Source organism: Mustela putorius, unplaced genomic scaffold (genome assembly GCF_011764305.1).
Source record: "Mustela putorius furo isolate JIRA1106 unplaced genomic scaffold, ASM1176430v1.1 tig00000407_pilon_pilon_pilon, whole genome shotgun sequence".
In the NCBI taxonomy this organism is placed as follows: Eukaryota; Metazoa; Chordata; class Mammalia; order Carnivora; family Mustelidae; genus Mustela; species Mustela putorius.
In genome coordinates this window covers 23214350-23234522 of record NW_025421373.1, presented here as the reverse complement: position 1 = coordinate 23234522, position 20173 = coordinate 23214350, and the positions used below count along the sequence as shown (strand labels likewise).

The following is a 20173-nucleotide window of genomic DNA, read 5'->3' as shown; positions in this document are numbered from 1 at the left end:
TCACGAAAGCCAGGACAGCAAATACAGGGCATGCACGTGGAAACCGCAACTCTTGCATCCACTGTAGATATCACTAATTCATCACGGCATCCTAAACACTAACCAAGAACTTGGTCTCAGAATCCTTCCAACCCCTCTACTCTAGGAGCCATGCCCAGTTCATTAGGGTTGTCTCATAATCCCAGACCTAGAAGATTTTCAGGTCTGGGCCTCTGTCCTCTGACACATGGGAGGAGCTCAGAGAAAAGGGAGCTCTCGACCCTGCAGGCTGTTGATGGGAAATTCATGAAGGGCTAAGAGATCTGGCTCAAATGGCTTCTCCTTCTGGGAGCCTTCCCTCATTCACACTGTCTGTCCTACTCGACAGTACAGGACCTACCCCTTCCTTCAGAGAGTTCATTCCTTTCCTATGCTGAGTCTATGGTTTGTAGGCTATAATAAGACATCTTGGAGGAGAAGGAAACTCTAGAGTTTAGTTTCTTTAAGAGTATAAGCTTGAGGGGGGGGTCAGAGATATAAGGGTTCAAGACCTAGATCTGTCACTGCCTAACTGAGTGTGTCAGGGGAGGTCACTTCACTTCTCTGAGCCTCAAGTTATTTTATCTGTAAAATGGGCATACCCATTTGAGCGTTACAGTATGTGTGGATGGCAAACACTCAGCAAGCATATCATTGCTCCTCCCCCTTATACCTCTGGCAGACATGACTAATTGATTGCCGTCCTCTTTGCCCTGAACCAGTTTTGCCTGGCACTGCTCAAACGTGTGGAACAGCTGATCTGGGCGCCTCTGCCTAGATTCAGAGATGCCCAGGAAGAGAGCTCCCTGAGGCTGTGGTTCAGGGCTGATAAGCAAATTCTACACCCGTCCTCCACCCTCTCCCCCCTTTCATACTGACAGGCGGTTCACGTTCATCCCAACAATTCATATTCATCCCAACTTCATTCTCAGTTCCTGGGAAAGAGGGGGGCAGATTATCAGGGCCTGGAACCAGGGCAAGGTGGTCCCGAAATTCTGTGGCTGAGACAGCAGGTGGCGAGGGACCCTGGCCAAGAACAGAGAGACCTGCCTGTTTTCTGGGGGCCAATGATGAGGAGCTTTGGGAAGCGGTCACATGTCTTCTCCTTGGACCAGATGTCTTTGTGACGTTTGTCCTCACAGGGGTCCTAAAACAACAATGGAAGGAATGTGAGGGGGGAGGCCCAAACCCAATGAACGGACTCTGGCTGCACACAGATATGTGGCTCTTACAGTGCTGGCAGGTAGGGTACCTATGTGTGTCCTTGTCACACGCCACCTCAGGACACTGAGCTGCTCGCAGGCAGGGACCACTTCCGGTGAGTCCTAGCAAAACACTCAGCCCAGTGCTTGGCACGCAACAGCAGCTCACGAACATCTGCTAAGTTTAATTGGGTGAGCTGCATCTGAACCAGGGGTCAGCAAACTTCTTCTGCAGAGGTTAGTAAATGTTGGGTAAGTGTTTAGTAACTACTTTAGGCTCAAGTACTACCTGGTCTCTGTCCCAACTACTCAATTCCGTTGTTGTAGCATGAAAGCAGCCCTATACAATAAGTACGAGAATGAGTGTGGATGGGTTTCAATAAAACCTCACTTACAAAAACAGACTGCAGGCCCCATCTGGCCCATGAGCCCTGGCCTGCAGACCCCTGGTCTGAGCTATGAGATGGCTTCCATTCCAGCTTAGCTTCTCTTTCCAGATTTTGACAGTCCCCGGGGCAGACCCCCCCCAAACCCTCCCATCAGTCCCCTTTCCCGTTGTACAGAGCCTTCTAGCATGCGAAGGGACATAAAGGACTGAGTCCAACCAGGCCAGGCAAGAGCTTTGATCTGCCCTTGATCTACACTCTGCTCCTTTACAGCCTTATCAAGCTTTTTCAGAAGGTGTGTGTGAGTGTGCACACATGCATGTCTGTGGGGGTGTGTGTACATACCTGCGTGTGAGAACATGCGAGTGTGCCCATGTAAGAGTGCACCTGAGTTTGCACTCAAGAGTGACTGAGAGTGTGGGGCCAAGCCCACGCCTGGCGTGTGTGCCTGGCACTGGTGAGCATTCCATCTCTGCGACAAGACACCCAGGTGACCCCCCGCACCCACGCACCCACCCACCTGCCAGAGCGGGTCCTTCTCCTCGGAGAAGATCTGGAAGTACTTCTGTGCCAGCTGCACGGGGGGCAGCGTCTGCAGCCGCAGGTTGGTCCAGGAGTGCAGGAAGCGCACCAGGTGCTTGAAGGTGTACAGGCCCAGGCGGTCGTTCCCATAGTTGGACAGGTGCGTCATGAAGATGCTGATCTGCTCCGGGGGAGGGGAGGGCAGGGCCAGTCAGCATCTGAGTCCCCTCCACCCCACTTTTGACTCTTCTGGTCAGGCCACAGCTTGCAGAAGTCACTCTATGACTATTCTGAGGCTCCCTGGGGCCTTTAGCAAACTCGCTGAGTGACCTTGGCCTAGGCACAGCCAGGTGAACCCAGGTCTGGCTGACTGACCACCAACTAGCACAACCCTGAAATGGGAAGCTGACCTATTGTGCAGTCATATGCGTGTTCTGTATTTTTGTCAGTGGAGTGTTCACAGAAGACAAGAAGGGCTCAGTTATCCCATAAAGCTGAGTAACACCACTGCTTAGTATCTACTTAATGGTATTAAAGCATGGATGATTATTTCCATTTTACAGTTAAGGAAAGAGAGAGCCAGAAAGCTCAGATGAATAGTTTAAAATATATGTACTTCAAAATAAATGTATATATACAGATATAGTTTATGGATTAATGACTTACTATTTTTGTTAGTACCTAACATCCATACATTTATACACACATGCAAAGACTAGAAAAAGAACACATACAAAAACACTCACACTACTGCACTAAAGTACAAGACTCTGGAAGGAAAAAGGAAAGACAACTCGGATTCTCTTCCCAAGGTCACACAGCAGAGCAGGGCGAGAGCCAGGGGTGTAGGGCAGATATCCCCACTCCCGGCCCTTGTACTGGCTGCAGCCCCCTCCTCCCCAGGCCCAGGAAAGCCAGCCCCGGCTGCAGACAGGCTGTCCAGCAGTGGCCCCTCACCCCCAGCCAAGGGCTATGAGCACTCACAGGATTGAGGAGCACGGTGAGGAAGAGCTCGCCCCCGTTGATGATCTTGTCCAGCTCGCTGGAGCCACCAGGGTACTCATTGTAGAAGATGGTGTGTGTGAAGAGGCCGCAGGTCTGTCGCGGGAGGACCTGGGGATGGGGCAGGGGAGAGCTCTGACCCTCTTATGTGACTACACAGCCCCCACTCTTGGGGGCCCTCTCCTCCAGTGACCTTCTGCAGCCTGCAACATTCCTTCAAGTGAGCCCGCGGGCCCTTGCCGTTTCACGAACTTCGCCGCTACTCTCTGTTAACAAAATGAGCAGGCCCCAAAGTAACAAAATAGGCAAGTGAGAACACTTGCCCCGCAAGGGTCCCTGACCTTCTGCAAAGCAGTCCTCCCGGTCACTCTCATAAGTCCATCACAGCATTAGAACCTGCCCAGGGATGCTCCCAGTCACTGGCTGGCTTAACTGTCGATTCTGCCTCCTCTCTTAAAACGGCACCCCACGAGAGCAGAGAACTTGCTTGTCTGGTCACCACCTCCTCCCCAGAGAGAATACGAATGCCTTGTATTGAGAAGGCCAGTGGAGGAAGGGAAAGAGAGAGGGGTGGACGGACAGACAGACAGATGGACAGATGGGCAGATGAAAGCATGGGCCTTCCCACACATGCCCCATCTGGACTGTCAACAATTCATCTTTCCAGTGGCTCAGGCCCAAAACCCTGGAGTCATCCTGACTCCTCTCTCTCCCCCACACCCTACCTCCAATTTATTAGCAGATCCCGTCGGCTCAACCTTCTGATTAAGTCCAGAATCTGATCACGCCTCAACCCTGCACCCTAATGGAACCACCACTCTCTGATCTGGAAGACTGAAGGGGCCCCCCCAACTGGTCTCCCTGTTTCCCACTTTGTCCCCTGCGGTCTCTGCAACTCAAGGCTGCCAGAACAAGGGAAACCTTTATAAAGGTATGAGCCCGATCATAATAGCACTGCATGCAAAAACTTCCCATCTCACAAAAAGCTAATGTCCATCCAATGGCCTCATGTAGCCCTACATGATGTGGCTGGCCCATCACCCCTCTAACCTCCTGTCCCCCGCCCCATACTCCCCTCCAGCCATACTGGCCTCCTAGTTGGCCCTCAAATACACCTAGCACAGAGCCTGCCTACCTCAGGGCCTTAGCCCTTGTTCTGCCTTGAAAGCTTTTCCTCATATAGCAGCATCGCTCATTCCTAGGAAGGCCCTTCCTGTTCCCCTTATTTAAAATGACTTCTCCTCTTCCCTGGCACTCCCCTTCCCCACCTGACTCTTCTCCATGGCTCCATCACCAACTGGCCTCACATTACGCATGTCACATATCTGTGAGTGCACTATCTCCTGCCACTAGGACGTCAGGTCCACAAGGGCAGGGACCTTCACTGGTTCTGTACACTTCTGCATCTCCAGTGCCTTGAACATTGCAGAAGCTCATTAAAAGTGTTGAAGTAAGCAAACGAACGAGACAGAGGCCTGTTCCCTATCCTCACGAGAGGCCCCTTTGGAAAGTGTTCAGCTCCCAATGCCCTGTCACAAAAGCTTTTTTAAAAAGGAGCTCAGGAAAGGGCCAACCCTGCAGCCGATCCTCCCTGAGATGGAGAACCTTCCTTGGATGCCCGAGGGGACAGCAAGGCCTGGCCTGCGACCCTAACCCGAGCACGTAGGCCATACGTCCCCAGATGTGCAGCGGGGGCCCACTTACCATGATGCCATTATGGATGAAGCCGCGGCGGTAGCGGGCCGGCTTCAGGTGGGGGTACTCCTCTGTGCTGGTCACGCGGATGCTCCACACCTGCTTCCAGGCCTCATACAGCTGCACGTGCACGGGGTACACACCCGAGTGGTGGGGGGCCACCGCATAGCCCATGTCTGTGGGGATGCCGTGCTCCTGGGGAGAGGAGGCCCAGGCCAAGGTGAGCATGGGGCTCCTTCCCCACCAGGTCTCATTTCCCCTTTGTAGCATGGGAGAGAGAAATCAGAGGCTAGAATGGCAGGGCAATGGGTCCATGCCCTCATGGTACAGATGGGAAAGCTGAGGCCCAGGGAAGGAAAAGGACTGGGCCCCGAGTCTCAGAGTGAGGGACTGACCAAGCTGGGGAACTCTTAACTCTCAGCCCCGTGTTCATGCCCTCCAGCACCCCGGTGTGAGGAGCAAGGAATGGGCTCTTCCTGCCTGTCGCGCGGCCTCTGACTGGCTGGTGGGCCAGGCTGAGCCTGAAACTGGGCCTCATTCCCTCCTCCCCGAGTACCAGCTCCAGCTTCCCTGAGCCTCCCACTCTGGCCTGAAGACAGAGCTTGGGCTCAGGAAAGAAACTGGCCTGGCTTTAAGCCCTGCGGGCCCTCCTCTCAGCTGCTGGGGGTCCCCGCACTTTTTGGTGTTTTAGCTCAAAGGGACAGTATCGATAATCGCCTCTCAGGGGCTCTGCGAGGCTTTAGAGAGACAGGGGCTGCAAAGACCCTGACGAAATGCTATGCGATGGAGCTGCAGGACAGCGGTGAAAGGCCAGTGGTCGGGACCCCCAGCCCCCAGCCCACCCCACCAGCTCCGCCCCGTGGGGAATCTTACTCACGACAGCGAACTTCTTGTTCAGAGCCATCTGCTCGGCCAACACCGACTGGTTGTGGAAAAGGTGCGGCTGCATGTGGCTCCACATGTGGGGGAACCACCAGAACTCCTTCACGTACGACAGCAGCAGGTCGTCCCCCGCATCCTCAGCGTCGGTACCTGCAGCCAGAGCGCCGGCCGCTCAGCTCAGCCCGGCCTCCAGGAGGCTGCGGCCCAGTCCTTCTCCTCTCTGGGCCCTGGGGCCCCATGCGTGCCATCCGTGATCCCAGCGCTTTCTCCCAGCTCTGGGAGGCCTGCTCTGATCCGCTTCCTGTCTGCCTACTGGGCCGTTTGTCATCTGTCTTCTACGTCATGATCTGAGCCGCTCTGTATACAGACAGGACGTCTAGTCCTGTCTCATACTATGACCCAAACTACCTCTGAAATGCTGAGGACCAAGAATCCAAAAAATGTGCAGTATTGCTATGAGGCTTTGGGAGCCTGTTGCTGAATTCCCCCCACCCCCCACCCCCAGAATTGCAAAGTATTAGGGTTTTTCCTAGAATTGCAGAGAGGCTCTCCACACTGTGGCCCAAGCGGAAGGCAGTCTGGCCTAGGGATGACAATCTTTCCCTCCTGCTCAGACAAGAAGGGCAGCATTTGAGGAACTTAGGAGAGCCCGAAAGAAGAGGGAAGGCATGAACCTTGCCACCTGCACCCTCAACCTCAACCCTTAAGACTTTACAGTGAGGGACGCCTGGGTGGCTCAGTTGGTTAAGCAGCTGCCTTCGGCTCAGGTCATGATCCCAGCGTCCTGGGATGGAGTCCCACATCGGGCTCCTTGCTCAGCGGGGAGCCTGCTTCTCCCTCTGCCTCTGCCTGCCATTCTGTCTGCCTGTGCTCGCTCTCTCCCCCTCTCTCTGATAAATAAATAAAATTTAAAAAAAAAAAAAAAAAGACTTTACAGTGAAACGGCAGTGGCCATCTCTGGGGCGGCAACAATTATACAGCACTCTCACTGTCCATGCGATGTATTTCTGCGGTGTTCTTAAAACTCACCCGATTACCTTTTTAAGCAGGCATAGTACAAATAATTTGTAAAGATGGAGGAGAGGGGGAGACAAGAGGGAGAAGATGCCCCCAAAGACAGCACAGGCTGAAGGAAGGGAGGGGTAAGTGCGGGCTTACGTTGTCTTATTGCTGCCTCCACATGCCCTCTGCCGGGGGCTGTGACTGTCTGTGGGCTATCGGATCAGGGGGAGGTCACCAGGGTCAAATGTGGCCCTAACATTAGCCCATCAGCCCCCCAGGCACAGTTCTCCATGGATCCAGATGCTGAAGGCCCCTGGAAGTTGCTCCTGGGTACACAGCCAGGCCCGCTTACCTGTGTGGAAGAATTTCCCTGAGTAGCCCAGGTTGAAGGTGAAGTTTGGGATGTGCGTGCGTAGTTCATTCTGTGTATCGAACAGGGCCTAGGGTAGGCAGAGGAGGAAGAAGAGGGTGAGGTGAAAGCCAGGGGCTCTGTTCTTCCCACTGAGGGCCCAGAAAGATCCTGTTGTAGGACCAGTCGCAGAGTCTGCAGGGCCCAGCAAAAGATGAAAATGTGGGACCCTTGCTCCAAAATCGTTTTAAATATCAAGGCCAGGGCAGAGCACTGACCTTGTACAGGCCCCTTCTGTGTGCGGGGATCCCATACCCATGAAGCCAGCCCTGAGCCGCCACCTGCCTCGGGCCTCCAGCCAGAGAAGAACTGTCGCTAGCCCAGCTCTACTATGTGCCCCTAAGAAAGCTTCGTGACTACTCTAGGCCTCAGTTTCCCCAAGTATGAAATGAAGGTAATAATTCCTCTTGGGCTGATTGAATGAGACCCTGCGTGTCAAACTGCCTGACATTTTAGTCAGCAACGTAAAATGGTGGCATGGCTATGTCTTTGGTCATGGCCACTGTAAGCCTCGGATCCTCGTCCACCAAACGTGGAGGGTCTCTCCTGGTGACTGCCAAGACTGATGTCACAGGATCATGACTTTCCAAAGACATATGGCGTCCCCAGCCATGCGATGTCCCCAAGTATGGCGCACCCCATGCTGGGCAAGTCAACAAAGGGAGGCTGACGCTTGCAGAACAAACACACACTTGTACTCTGGAGTCAGGACTCCAAAAGTCCCCACACCGCACAAAGCACACAAGGCTGCTAAGACACCTGCGAGAGCGTGCTGTCAGACCGTTCTGCAGACGGACAGTCTTGGGGCCCCCACTAACATTTCACCAAGGCCAGGCACTGCCTTACAGACACACATGCTCTAGCCGTGTGGCCCTGGGCAAGTTAAGTCACCTCTCTGAGGCTCAGTGGTCTCTTCTGCGAAATGGGACTTAGGATGATACCCGCCTCAAGGGGCTGCTATGAGGATCCGCTGTGGCCATATACAGAAAGGGCTAAGTGCAGAGCCTGGACTGGCCAAGCCCTGCATAAGCAGCTGCTGTCTGTGTGATTGAACCCACACCGTACAGCCAGCACTGTCCAAGTTAACCGGGCGACGCTCATGTCTCTGGAAGAAAGGCTGAGTTGTAGCCTGTGCTTGGGATTAAGGCACAGGGCGAAGAAGGAAACCTCTGCCCCTTCAGACTCGCAACGATGTTTAAAGCAAGTGGGACCCTGGCTGGTGAAGCAATCAGCAGTGTGCTCGGAGCTGAGCGCACAGAAGAGGGTGTCGCTATTAGTATCCTGGGACAGATAGAGCTTCGACCCGCTCTCTTCCCTCACTGCCAAAGTGGGGAAAAGAAGCAAGCAGGGCAGCCTCAGGGCTCGTGGGGGACGCCGCAAGCCTGGCAGCCTGGTTTCCTCATGGGATCAACGCTGAACCAGTCTCAAGGACTCACCTGGACAGCAGTAAACACTAAGGGTACAGGAGGAGAAAGCAGAAGAGCGCCCTAAGCAGCAAACAGAGCGATCTACTTTGAGAGGTCGGCAATTGCACCGCATGAAGCCTCAGAGCTGGAAAGCCTCAACAGGCATCACCTCAACACTTGCTTTCAACAGGACAGCCCTTGAGAAGGTGAACTCCCAGGAGCAGACACAATGTGCAAAGCAGATCAGCGCAACACAGCCCCGTCCCATGAGATGCGAGCTGGGAGGGCCCCTCTGTAAACTAATACCCCCCCCCCCCGTGGGGAAACAGCCTGAAAACTGCCTATCTGCCCCTCTTGGGAGTTCCCCCTGAGGCTCAGACATGGGAAGGGACTTGCCCATGAGTTCCAGCCATTCAGGGTCCAATGGGTCTTGACTCCCCACACAGTGCCTGCCTCCCAACACCATTTGCTGTTCTCCTCCGGAGGTGTAAGAAAGAGTAGAGCGTTCACTCCTGCCCCTCTGCCTTCCTCCCAGGCCCCAGGGCCAACCCTAATTGTGACTTCAGGAGGACAGAGAACACAGTGCCCACAACAGGGCTCACTTGGGAGGAGAGCACTAAGTCTCTTTTGCCCCCTGAACATCAAAGCGAGGTCTGGATTTGGTGCTAATATGTTCTAACGCCTGCTAATCTCCTAAGGGAGGAAAGGGTCATCAGGCAGCAGTATCTCTGTAGAATTGAATCCCCTGGCTTTGTTTTCCTTGGATCTGCTGTTGTGCCTGCCCTCTATTTATGGCAACCAGTACTGATTTCTAGTGATGCCGTTCTCTTTGCAAAGAACTCTGAGTAAAATAAAGGCTAGATGAAAGTGCACTTTCAAGCTTGCTTAATGGTCTTCATTTGTAGGCTTCTCTTCAGCAGTGATGCGTGTGTGTAAAATTTCGAGGTCTGCAAAATGCTTTTACATACAGTTTAGTTGGGTAAACACTTTTTGAAATAAACACATCCATTCTGCTATTTATACAGACCTCGGTTAGAATATGCCTGTGTACAATTCAAGCTCTAATTCTTGTTTAAAAAGTTTTGTGGGAACTCTAGGACTGACATAAACATTTTTGAGAGTGAAACATCGCATCTGGATTAAAAGGCAGATACCTAACCCTGCAGAGCTCCCACCCTTTGGCTTCAACAGTGGAATCTCTCCCACTGCGGATACCTTCCTGAGCTCCACACCCCAAAATTCAAGGCTTCAATATAATTTCCAGTGACACTTTTGTCTAATCGCTAAAGCCGGCTGGCCGAGGAAGGGGGACGCACATAGCACCGGGGAGAGGCCGACCGCGAAGTAATGACGGGGAACCCCAAGGGTCGAAGGTGGCGAGGCCCCACCCGACCTGTCTGGCAGCCCCCCCATACCTTCACGTCCTCCACCTTCATGCGTGTGCCCTCCTTGCCCACAAAGATGTCATCGATGTCCACCAGGATGTAGCGGTCCAGAGGCAGCGAGAGACGCTTGCCTGTGAGGAAGGCCACGGCGTCGACGAAGACGAGCTTGTGCAGCCAGAAGTTGAGGTTGTTGCCAAACAGCACGCGCTGGATGCCATCGTGGAGGCCCAGGTCCTGGACCACGGTGGCGTGCAGCGCAGCGTGCAGGCCAGCGTCCGCGCCCAGGTGTGGGATGGACTCGGACGAGCGCGTCTTGGCCAGCAGCACCGGCTCGTAGGTGGAGTGGTTGGACTGGAACACGGTCCAGTCCTCGCCGGGCAGCACGCCTTTCTCCACCTCGCTGGGCCGCGTCACGTAGAGCAGTGGAGACTTGGGGTTGATGCTGCAGTCCTTCAGGCCCAGGTTGGAGTGCAGGAACAGGGGAAAACCTTTGAGCTGCGCACTCAGCAGGCTGTTCTCGTTGGCCTGTAGCCGGGGCGGAGGGCAGGGAGAGGGCAGCAGAGCCGTCAGATCCAGAAGCCCCCAGGGAATGTACAATCTCAGGTGGGGACTGGTCACAGTAGGATCAATGGTATTCTCGGACATTCAGGGAGGCTTTATCGCATCCCTGGCCCTGTGCTAACCTAGCTGCACAGACCCAGCTCTGTCTGCAATATACCAGCAAACATGCACCACGTACTTCCCAAAGCCAGAAACCCGGGTCACACCACTTGGCGCGCAAGGATGCTGTTAATCATCACAGTGACCCCACAACAGAGGCATCGCTGTCATTCCCATCTTACAGGTGAGGAAATAAAGGCCCAGAGAGATTATGTAACTTACCCAAAATCACACAGTGGAAACTCTAGCAGCTCTGAGCCTAGGCTCTGCCCCAGACTGCCTGGCCTCGGGCAAGTTATGTACCCTCTCTGTGCCTCTGTTTCCTCTGCTGTAAAATGTTCCTCATGGGATGCTAGAGGGTGATGAGTGTTCATCCTGGCAAAGTGCTTGGGTCCGGGCTGGCAGCACCACAGTTGCTCCTCTGGTCCCCATACCAGCCTTAGGACATGGTGCCTGTGTTATCGCACTTCATGGGGGCGGAAGCTGAGGCTACCCTCAGACGCATGGGGCCAGGAGGAGCCCCAGTGACCAGCCAGACCATCTGCCCCTGGAGCCCACACGCCCAGTCACCAGGTCCCTCTGCCTGGCTCTTCCTACACCATCCTGGCTCTTGCTACACTAACCTCTCCTTGGGAGAAATCTTAGGTGGATGCCAATGTAGAAGAGATCAGAGAGGAGGCATCTGCTGGGGGTGCCCCATAGCATCCCCAATCCTCCATATGTACCCAGCACCCCCAAGGCCACCACCTCACAGGAGCTCAGCTCCCTGCACCTCCCTTCTCCTCTGGGGCCTGGTGCTGCCCAGCTATGTGGGATCTGCAGACAGTGCCCGCAGCACCCCTTCTCCTGTTCCCTAGACTCACAGCCCCCGTCCTTCATACCAACCCCTGACCCTTCCTAGCCACCTGCTCCTGGATATGGTACAACTGGCCTTTGTCCCTGTGCCAGTTTCATTCTATTTCCTTCACCTGACAAACTCCTGTTCATCCTTCAAAACCCAGTGCCAAAAACCCTCCTTTGCACTGGCCTCCCTGGAACCAGGTTAGAGCCTCACCCACAATACTTTTCACCTTGGCTGCTGCATTATCTGTTCAGGGTCTCTCTCCCACCAGTCTGCCCTCTTGAAGGCAGGTGCTATATCATTTCTACCTTTGGAACCAGGTGCCCCTAAACAGGCTTGATACCCAGAAGAAGCAAACATTTGATGAGCAAACTGGATTTTTATTTTTATTTATTTTGTTGGGAGGAGGGTAAGGGAGAGGGGTAGAAGTAGAAGGAGAGAGAGGCAAAACTCGATCTCATAACCCTGAGATCATGACCTGAGTGGAAATCAAGAGTTGGATGCCTAACGGACTGAGCCATGACTTAACTGGATTTTTTAAAAGAATAGAAAGGGACAGACAGATCCTTAGTACCTGGCCCCTGACAGTTGTTCAATAATGGGTTTCATTTGTTGATTCCACAACTATTACTATGTTTCGTGCCAGGGATACAGCGAGGGAAAACAGATACAGCTCCTGACCTCATGAACCTTAAAGTCAAGCAGGGAAGAGAGAAAGCAATCCAAATCACAGAAATAAATACAAAACTTCAATGAGGCACATCCTACACAGAGCAAGTTCATAGTTCTAGAACAGTCAATAACTGGCCACAGCTGGCTCAAGGAAGACTTTCCAGAGAAGGGACTTTCAAACTAAGGTTTAAAGAATGCTTAAGTAACAACTAGGGAAAATAGGGGCCACATTCAAAGGACAGCAAGTGCAAAGGCCCTGAGGAAGGAGAGAGCTCAAGGAATAGAAAGAGGCCAGCAGAGTGATCAAGAGGCAGAGGAGGAGATGAGGCAGGAAGGTCAGCTGGGACCAGACCTGGGATCCTGGAGGCTTCAAGGGGCAGCAGGAAGCCATCAAAAAAACACTATCAAAAGGTTTCAAAGACGGATGACAGGTTCCAATTGGCATTTTTAAAAGATCCATCTGGCTGCCGTGTGGAGAATGAGTGGGGCAGGGAAACACAAAGGGCACCACATGAGGGCCCCCAATGAGTCTGGAGAGGAAGTTAGGAGGGTAACCCAGGGCCACCCAGGAGAGCTGGTCAGGTGAGCACTGCACAGGACACTCAGCTGAAGACAGAGCCGCGTGCCCCAAGTGGAGCTGTCTGTGCGCAGAGGATGTCTTTTGCTAACAGCCCTCACAGAGGAGTGCTTGTTTCTAATTCCCACAAAGGCTCTGCAGGGCTCTGGCCTCATACAATGCAGTAAGGGACCTGCATGCACTTCTCCACATACCAGTACCTGCCAAGGCCCACCCTGTCCTCAACTAGCCTCGAGAGTCGAGACCCAATGCAGAGAACAAGCCCGAGAGGCCACTCCACTCAGCCCCGAGGTCCATGGGACCCCTAAGCCAGCACTGGCCAAGGATAGGAACTACTTGGGCTACGTGGGGGCAAAAGCAGGGGGGCCTAGTGACATTCCGGGCCCTGTCCCTCACCTGCTGTGGCCTGGGAGGCCACACTGGCCGGCAGGCACTGGGGGATCCCATTTCAAAGCCCCATTCCTGAGCTGACTGCCAGGCCCTGGCAGCTCAGCCAGCGGCCCAGCTGGGGAACATGGAGGAAGGCAGAAAGCCAGTCAGCAATGCAAAGGAGCCAGTTGGGGAAGGGAATGGAGAGCAAGACTCAGCATTGCAGAGAATGACCCTACCTGTAGGCTTCAGCCCACCGGAGGGGACCCCCTCCTGTCCCTCAGCACTGAGGACCCACTCAGGAGACACCAAATCTCCCAACGGAGTCATGCAGGTAGAGGGAGGAAGGGCCCTGACCCGGGAATCAGGAGGCCCAATACAGACTCTGTTAGTAACCAGATGGATGACCTTGGGACACCCCCCAAAGGGGTCTTCTGTGGGTATCGGTCCCCCAGTCCGTCTGTCTGTTTGCACTGACATGCCCGTGCGTGGCTGGGTTGGAAGGCAGGAGTGTGGTGGTGGTCTAACCTCGGCCCTGACTTACTGGCCATGTTACTGCAAACAGCTACTCTGCTTGGAGCCTCAGTTTACTCCTGAAAATAAAATGCCTCCTTCACAGGGTGGTCACGAGACTTACCCAGGATAAGGCCCACAAAGCAATGCATTCAGCATCTGGCACATAGTAAGTGTGCGATAAAAGAGGTTGGGCAGCCCTTGTCAGTCCCCTGCTAGGATGTGGTCAGCTCCAGGGCCTCTGGAGTCATGAGGTTGAGATACAATGATGTCAGGAACCAAGGCTATCGATGAAGATCAGCCCTGACCCCCCAGGACCTCCCAGAGGCGCGTGCCCGTCAGAACCATGAGACAGACAGAGGCGACCGACTGCCAGCTGTATTTGCTGAACACGGTGATGACAAAGCAAGACTAGCTGCCATTTAATGGGTGGCTCAGGGTGCCACCCACTGTCATCTTCAGCACGGCCCCACTTCACAGATGGGTTGAAGATCCTGCCCCGGGTCCCTCTGCTTATAAATGACAGAAAGATATGAACGAGGGTCCGGACTCTTCAGCCCCTGCTCTAACACTGATCTGGGAATCCAGCACCTGGGAAATTTGGCAAGCGAGTGTCTCCAGACCTCTGGAGTGCAGAGACCCTTTGGGTTTGACAGGTCCAACACATTGCACCAACGCAAGCCTTGTGCAAAGAGCCAAAAGATGGAGCCTGACCACCAGAGGGCTCTGTTTGAGCAGAAAGTCACAGGCCCCAGCTCAAGACCAAGCAGCAGTCTTGTCTCACGCAGTATGGTAGAAGAGCATGGAGACTGGAACTTCCACAGACTGCGCCGCCAACCCCCTGACCCCGAGAGACAGTGAGCCTGTCCCTCTGCTCCCTGGGGCCCCATGTCCACCTTCTGTAGAGCCAAAAACTGGGGCTAGACAGGACCCAAGCTCTGGTACACCAACTGTGCCCCCGGCCTGGTCCCTGGAGACTACAGGAGTTCTGTGCTCAGATGCAAATTATACTCCAAAAGGGGCATCTGAGGCCCTGGATTCATCACATGGTGGTTATGACTAAAGCCTCTGCAGCCAGACTGCCTGGGTTCAAATCCTGGATCTGTGCTTATTAGAGAAAGGAGTGGAAGCACATCTCTTCACCCCTCTTTGCCTCAGTTTCCTTTTCTCTTAAAATCAGGACGATATCTACCTCCCCTAGAGGATGGCTGGTGGGTGATGGGTGAGTTCATTCTTCACACGAAGCGCACGGACAGTGCACTGGGCTGGGGCAGCACTCGGTAAGTACCAGCCATTGTGATGTTCTTCAGGGCTGGGGCTCTGGATCAAACTTAATGAAGTTCATGGCAGGGAACGGAAGAGTCCACGAGAAAAGAAAAAACAGACAGCAGAGGCAGTCTGAGGTTCTGGCAGATGAAAAGCCATAAACCAGGCCAGCGTTTCCCAGAGGATGCTCTGTAAAATAAAGGCCTCTGTGATCAAGCCAGCTGGGGAACAAATCTCACCAGGTTTGCTCCACTGCAGGACTTCTAAGGGCCTTCAATTTCTTGGCCCATAAAACCTTCTTTTACTCTCAGAGCATCCTGCTGCACTCATGTGGGAAAGGACACACCGTGGGAACCTCCTCTGGACCAGGCTCCGCCCCACACCGAGCCCAGGGTCCAGGGCACAGGGGTGCTCACGAATGCCTGGGGACAGAGGGTGCCCTGCTGGCAGACACGCGCCCCTTCTGACCCACTCCCGCTCCTCTCCTGGCTCATGCCAACAAAGAACCTGCTTCAGGACCTGCATACTTACTAACGTCACCTCAGCCTGGAGGGCCCTTTGTGCCGAGAACTATGTGACTCCTTGTCTCCCCTCCTTCCAGCCTCTTTGTCAAAGTGGCCCTTCTATCAAAAACAGTGTCAACTGCCCATACCCATTACTTCCCTGTGTCCTTTCCCGGCTTTATTCCTTCTCGTACTTATCACCATTTGCCACATGGGGCGTTTACTTGTTCATTGCCTGTCACTGACCCCACCCCACTGCACTGAAATGTCAGCTCCGTGACAGCAGTGACTCTGCCTACTTCAATTACTCCCATGTCCCCAGTGCCTAGCAAAGGACCTGGAACACAGTCAGCATGCAGTAATATTTGCTGAATGTCCCCAAGCACCTACCTAGAGTCCATACCGCCCATCTTGAAGCCAGAGCCTCTAGATTCCCCCAACCAGCTGCTCCCCATGGACAGCTTCTTCACAACACTTTCAGCAAAGACTCTGATCCCAGCAGTCGTTCTGGGTGCCCCCATGGAGCCCAGAGCAGCTTACCTGCCTGTTGGGATTTCTTTTTCCTCTTTCCTCCAATGCAAAATGGCTCTATTCAGGAGGTGCGTAAATGCCACAGCCCACCAGAGCCAAGAGGAAAGAGCACAGGATCAAGAGCCCAGACCACCTAAATTGGAGTTCAAATTCTGGCTCGCCTACTTCCAGGCTACCTAGCCTCAGATACATAACCTTCCCACGCCTTGGTCTGCCTATCTGCAAAATGAGGGCACACCTCGTCCCTTGTTCACAGCAGCAAGCCTCTCCCACCTCACAACTGTTCCGGGGGCTTCCTTTAGGCAAGTCCCTGCTGTGTGCTGGGCAATCCCCCTGCCATGTGCTCCTAATAAAAGCTAACATATTTTTTAAAGATTTTATTTGAAAGAGTCAGAGAGTGCAAGCGCGAGCTTGCACAAGCTGTGGGGAGGGGCAGAGGGAGAAGTAGACTCCCTGCCGAGTACGGAGCCCAATGTGGGGCTCCATCCCAGGACCCTGAGATCGTGTGACCTGAGCTGAAGGCAGACACTTACCCAACTGAGCCACCCAGGCACCCCGAAAAGCTAGTTTTTAAAAGGCACTTAGTAGACAGCAGGCACTGTGTGCTCCAAGTGCTTTACAGATCCTCACCCACTTCTCCTTCATGACAATCCTAGGAGGTAGGCGCTACCATTATATACCCATTTTACAGATGAGAAAAGTCAGACACTCAGCTACCGAGTACAGATCGAAATGGGGACCCAAACTCAGCCAGACCTATGAACTGCTCGGGGACCCCCCCCCCCAGCCCCGCATACCTTGAAGAAGCCGATGATGCCCACACCGTAGGCCACACAGTACTTGTCCAGCAGCTCCCGGTTCCAGGCGTCCAGGTTGACATATTTAAGGATGTTCTCGTAAATGATGAGGGCAAAGCGGCCACGGCCCTTGTCGGTGAGCGTGGGCATGTCCCCCTTGCCCGGTGCGATCTCCGTGCGGTACTTGAAGCGACTAGACTCCAGGATGGCCACGACCTCCTGGCCCAGCTGGGAGTAGAGGCTCTCCACAAACACCAGCACCAGTGGGTCCGTGCGGGAGGGTGTGGCTGCCTGTATGGGTTTGAGTGGCAGCAGGCGGCTGGGGGCCACAGGGGGCGGGTCCCCACAGTCTGGCTCAGGGGCATCCGCCGAGGGCTCCAGGCCCCGCTTCCAGCCATACAGGTAGTAGGCTGAGACAAAAACGCTGAACAGGCAGAAGACGAACAGCAGGAAGAGGACAGCCTGCGGGGACACGTGCCGACACAGCCTCCGGAGGCGCGCCAGGGCAGGCATCCTGGCCCCCGAGACCTCGGCCGCCGGAGGCCCACCTGCCCTGGCCACCCCCAGGCCCCACGCAGGAGGAGACACCAGAGTCGTCCACTGAGCAACAGTTTCACAGACACTGAGCAAGCGCAGCCCTCGGTGGGCAGCAGGAGTGGAGGGTCTGGGCCCCCGGCCCTTCCTCCCAGCCAGGGGCACAGTCCGCAGGCCGGTCGCGCTCCTTCCTTCCTCTGTGCCCCTTTATGTCACCATGGCAAACCCCCACGTGGTTCTGTGCACAGGAGAAGTGCCCCCAGGGCGTCAGGGCCTCCTGGGGGGGCTGCGCAGTGGGCCGAAGGACGCTGGGCCGGCCAGGGACGGCCACATGTCGTTCGCTCCGTGGGGCCCCCGGGGCCAAGGCTGTGGAGAGGTGAGGAGAGCCGGGGGTGAAAAGTCAGAGAGTGGGCTCTCGGGGGTCTGCTGACTGCGGACACACAGGACTGGACCTCGGTGGGCCCACACTCAAGCACTGTTGCCCAACCTGGCTGCACAATGTCATACAAGCCTCATAATCTCTCTGAGCCTCAGTTTCCCTACTTGTAAAACTGGGCTGACAACGGTACCTGCCTCACAAGAGGCTCAGCGTGTAAGCCCCCTGTCCTAATGTGCATAATGGGGACAACACGGTGTCTGCGATGGTGGTTGCTATTCATTGTAATTACAGAGACCAAGACCAGACCAAGAGACCCCCAGAAGCAGGAAGGACAAGGTGAAACAAACATCCGAAGGCCTGGGAGTCGGAGGCGGAATTCTAAATCACGGCTGAACACCCCATCCTCACCATCTCCTCCTCACCCACAGTGCCCCTCCCCCATTTCTCTCTCTGAATGGGCTCAGCCGCCTCATCAGGCAGCCAGAACTTGGGGTTCCTGGGTCCCCTTCAGCTCTATCCTCCGCCCAGAGCAGGCCACCCGTATTGGTCTCACTGGAAAGTCAATGGAGACCACACACCCAAACCCAGTCCCCCTTGCACATGAGTGGAAGCAGCTGCTGAAAGCCAGCAGGAGAGAGATGGGGACAAAAGGCTTGAGGGTCTGGGTGGGCACAGCCAGGGAGTGACTAGAATCCTCAGGCCCAGACTAGGGGGTGAAGATGTTGAAAATCCCTCCCAGGCCCAAGACACTATCTGGTGTGCTGAGTGTTGGCCCCAGCAAACCGGAGACCCAACAAAAGCAGTTCTAGGAACTTACGATCGCAGGGGTTGTAACTGTAGGCATGTGTGATGATTTCCCCACAAGAATCTGAATCCCCATGCTGCTTGTAATAGCAAATGCCCAGCAACAGGGGACTGTCCTTAGCAACTATGATGCAAGCATCAGACAGAATCCCAGGCAGCCACTTACCACTTCTACAAGATGTGAAAGAAGGACATTTACTGACACAAAAATATAATTGCCACACATGTTGTTAAAGAGGAAAACGTTTATAAAAACAGTCTGCGTGGTCACATTTCTGTTAAAAATTGTTATGTGTAAGCCAGAAACTCGTACCAAATCCCAACAACAACAACAAAAAGCCCAAAATGTTAACGATGATTATGTCCGAATAATTTTTATTTTCTTCTTTTTGTTTCCTAAATTTTCTACAATCATCATTTACCACGTTTGTGAAAATTTAAAAAAAAAAAATGTTTTTAGAAGATGTGCTCAGAAGCATGAGGCAGGAGTGGGAAATGAGAATATGTCCCAGACACCCGTGCCACTCCCAGTTCTGCCAATGACGTGCTGTGTGACTCAGAGCACACCCCTACCCCTCTCTGGGCCTCCTGCCTGTCAGAGAGGAGCTTGGGTCATTCTCAGAGGGGCTCTCCCACCTCCCATATTCTGCAATTCAGTCCCTACTATATGCCAGCACCATGGGGAACCCAAGGTAGCCAAGAAAACAGACACCTACAATGCAGGGGAGGAGTGTGGTAGTGGGAGAAGGGCATTTGAGAGAACTCAGGGGGACTTAACTCTTCAGGAGGAGCAGGATCAAGGAAGGCTTCCTGGAGGAAGTGGTACCTGAACTGACCAGGAGAACAAGTTGGGGGGAGGGGGGCTGTGGGTGGAATAGGGAGAGGCACATGCCTCAGCTTGGAGATAAGAGACCCAGCCGAGCTTTCCAGGGACTCCTTGTCACTCTAGCTGAGAGCAAAGCAAGAGGGAACAGGTTTCCTGGAACAGCTGGAGGGCTGGGGTGATAGTCCTGTTTATTCCCATTTTGCAACTGCATCCCATTTCCCACTGATAAGGGCAGCCCTCTGCCCTGTGGTCACAGCGAGCCCCACCTCTTGGCCTTGGGTCCAGGACCACAGCACAGTGGGTGGAGAGGTACAGCGCCTGGCTGGTGCCCTGCCAGCCTACCACACCTGAGGATATCTAGCCACTCCAGCCACCCAACCGTACTTCCCCTGCAGGCCTAGATGCTATGATCACTGGCCCTTGGTCAATTGCATGAACAGACTTACAGTGTCCCCGTTAATGATGCAACCAGCAGTCTCAGGCATCTGGGGGTCCTAGACCCCTATGGGAATCTGACAACATTTTCCCATAAAGAATACACATATATGCTTCAAAATCCTGTAACAATTACAAGGAATCCAGACCCCTACCCTCAAACCCACCAGAGGACCTAAAGTGCTACTGTAAGAAAGCCTTGCGGTTACATGCAGACTGGAAGCAGCCAGCTTCATTCACACTCACGCAGCCTCCCAGCAGCCGTGTGACTTTGGGCAAGTTATTTAACTTGTCGGTGCTCCCAGTTTCCTAATCTGTAAAACAGCAAAGTCTGACATGCTCCCAGAGCTGTGAAAATTAAGTGAGTTGACACATAAAAAGCACACAGACCGTGCTCGGCACACAGCACCAAATTGGGGTCAGCCCCTCTCCCTGTGCACATTGGCTGCTTGGTGAATGGAGGCCCAGTGTGGACAAGAACTGAGCCCACAAAGCTCGGTCAAGTCAGCTCCATGCTCTCTCAAGCCTCTGACAGTCAGTCCTCAGAAGCCCAAATC

General features: G+C 54.1%; 1 protein-coding gene across 6 annotated transcripts in view; it reads right to left on the bottom strand.

Annotated features, from left to right (window-relative positions):
- The window catches only part of NDST1 (N-deacetylase and N-sulfotransferase 1), a 58666-nt gene that overhangs the window by 13219 nt on the left and 25274 nt on the right, over positions 1 to 20173 (bottom strand). For all 6 annotated transcript variants that reach the window (XM_045079577.1, XM_045079578.1, XM_004737817.3 and 3 more), the window contains exons 2-9: positions 16639 to 17538; positions 9940 to 10434; positions 7062 to 7149; positions 5703 to 5857; positions 4835 to 5020; positions 3113 to 3241; positions 2127 to 2309; positions 1069 to 1165 (exon numbers count right to left, since the gene is read on the bottom strand). In XM_045079577.1, coding sequence (XP_044935512.1) covers positions 1069 to 1165; positions 2127 to 2309; positions 3113 to 3241; positions 4835 to 5020; positions 5703 to 5857; positions 7062 to 7149; positions 9940 to 10434; positions 16639 to 17151 — 1846 coding nt within the window. In that variant the 5' untranslated portion in view covers positions 17152 to 17538. The remainder of the gene's footprint in view (positions 1 to 1068; positions 1166 to 2126; positions 2310 to 3112; positions 3242 to 4834; positions 5021 to 5702; positions 5858 to 7061; positions 7150 to 9939; positions 10435 to 16638; positions 17539 to 20173) is intronic.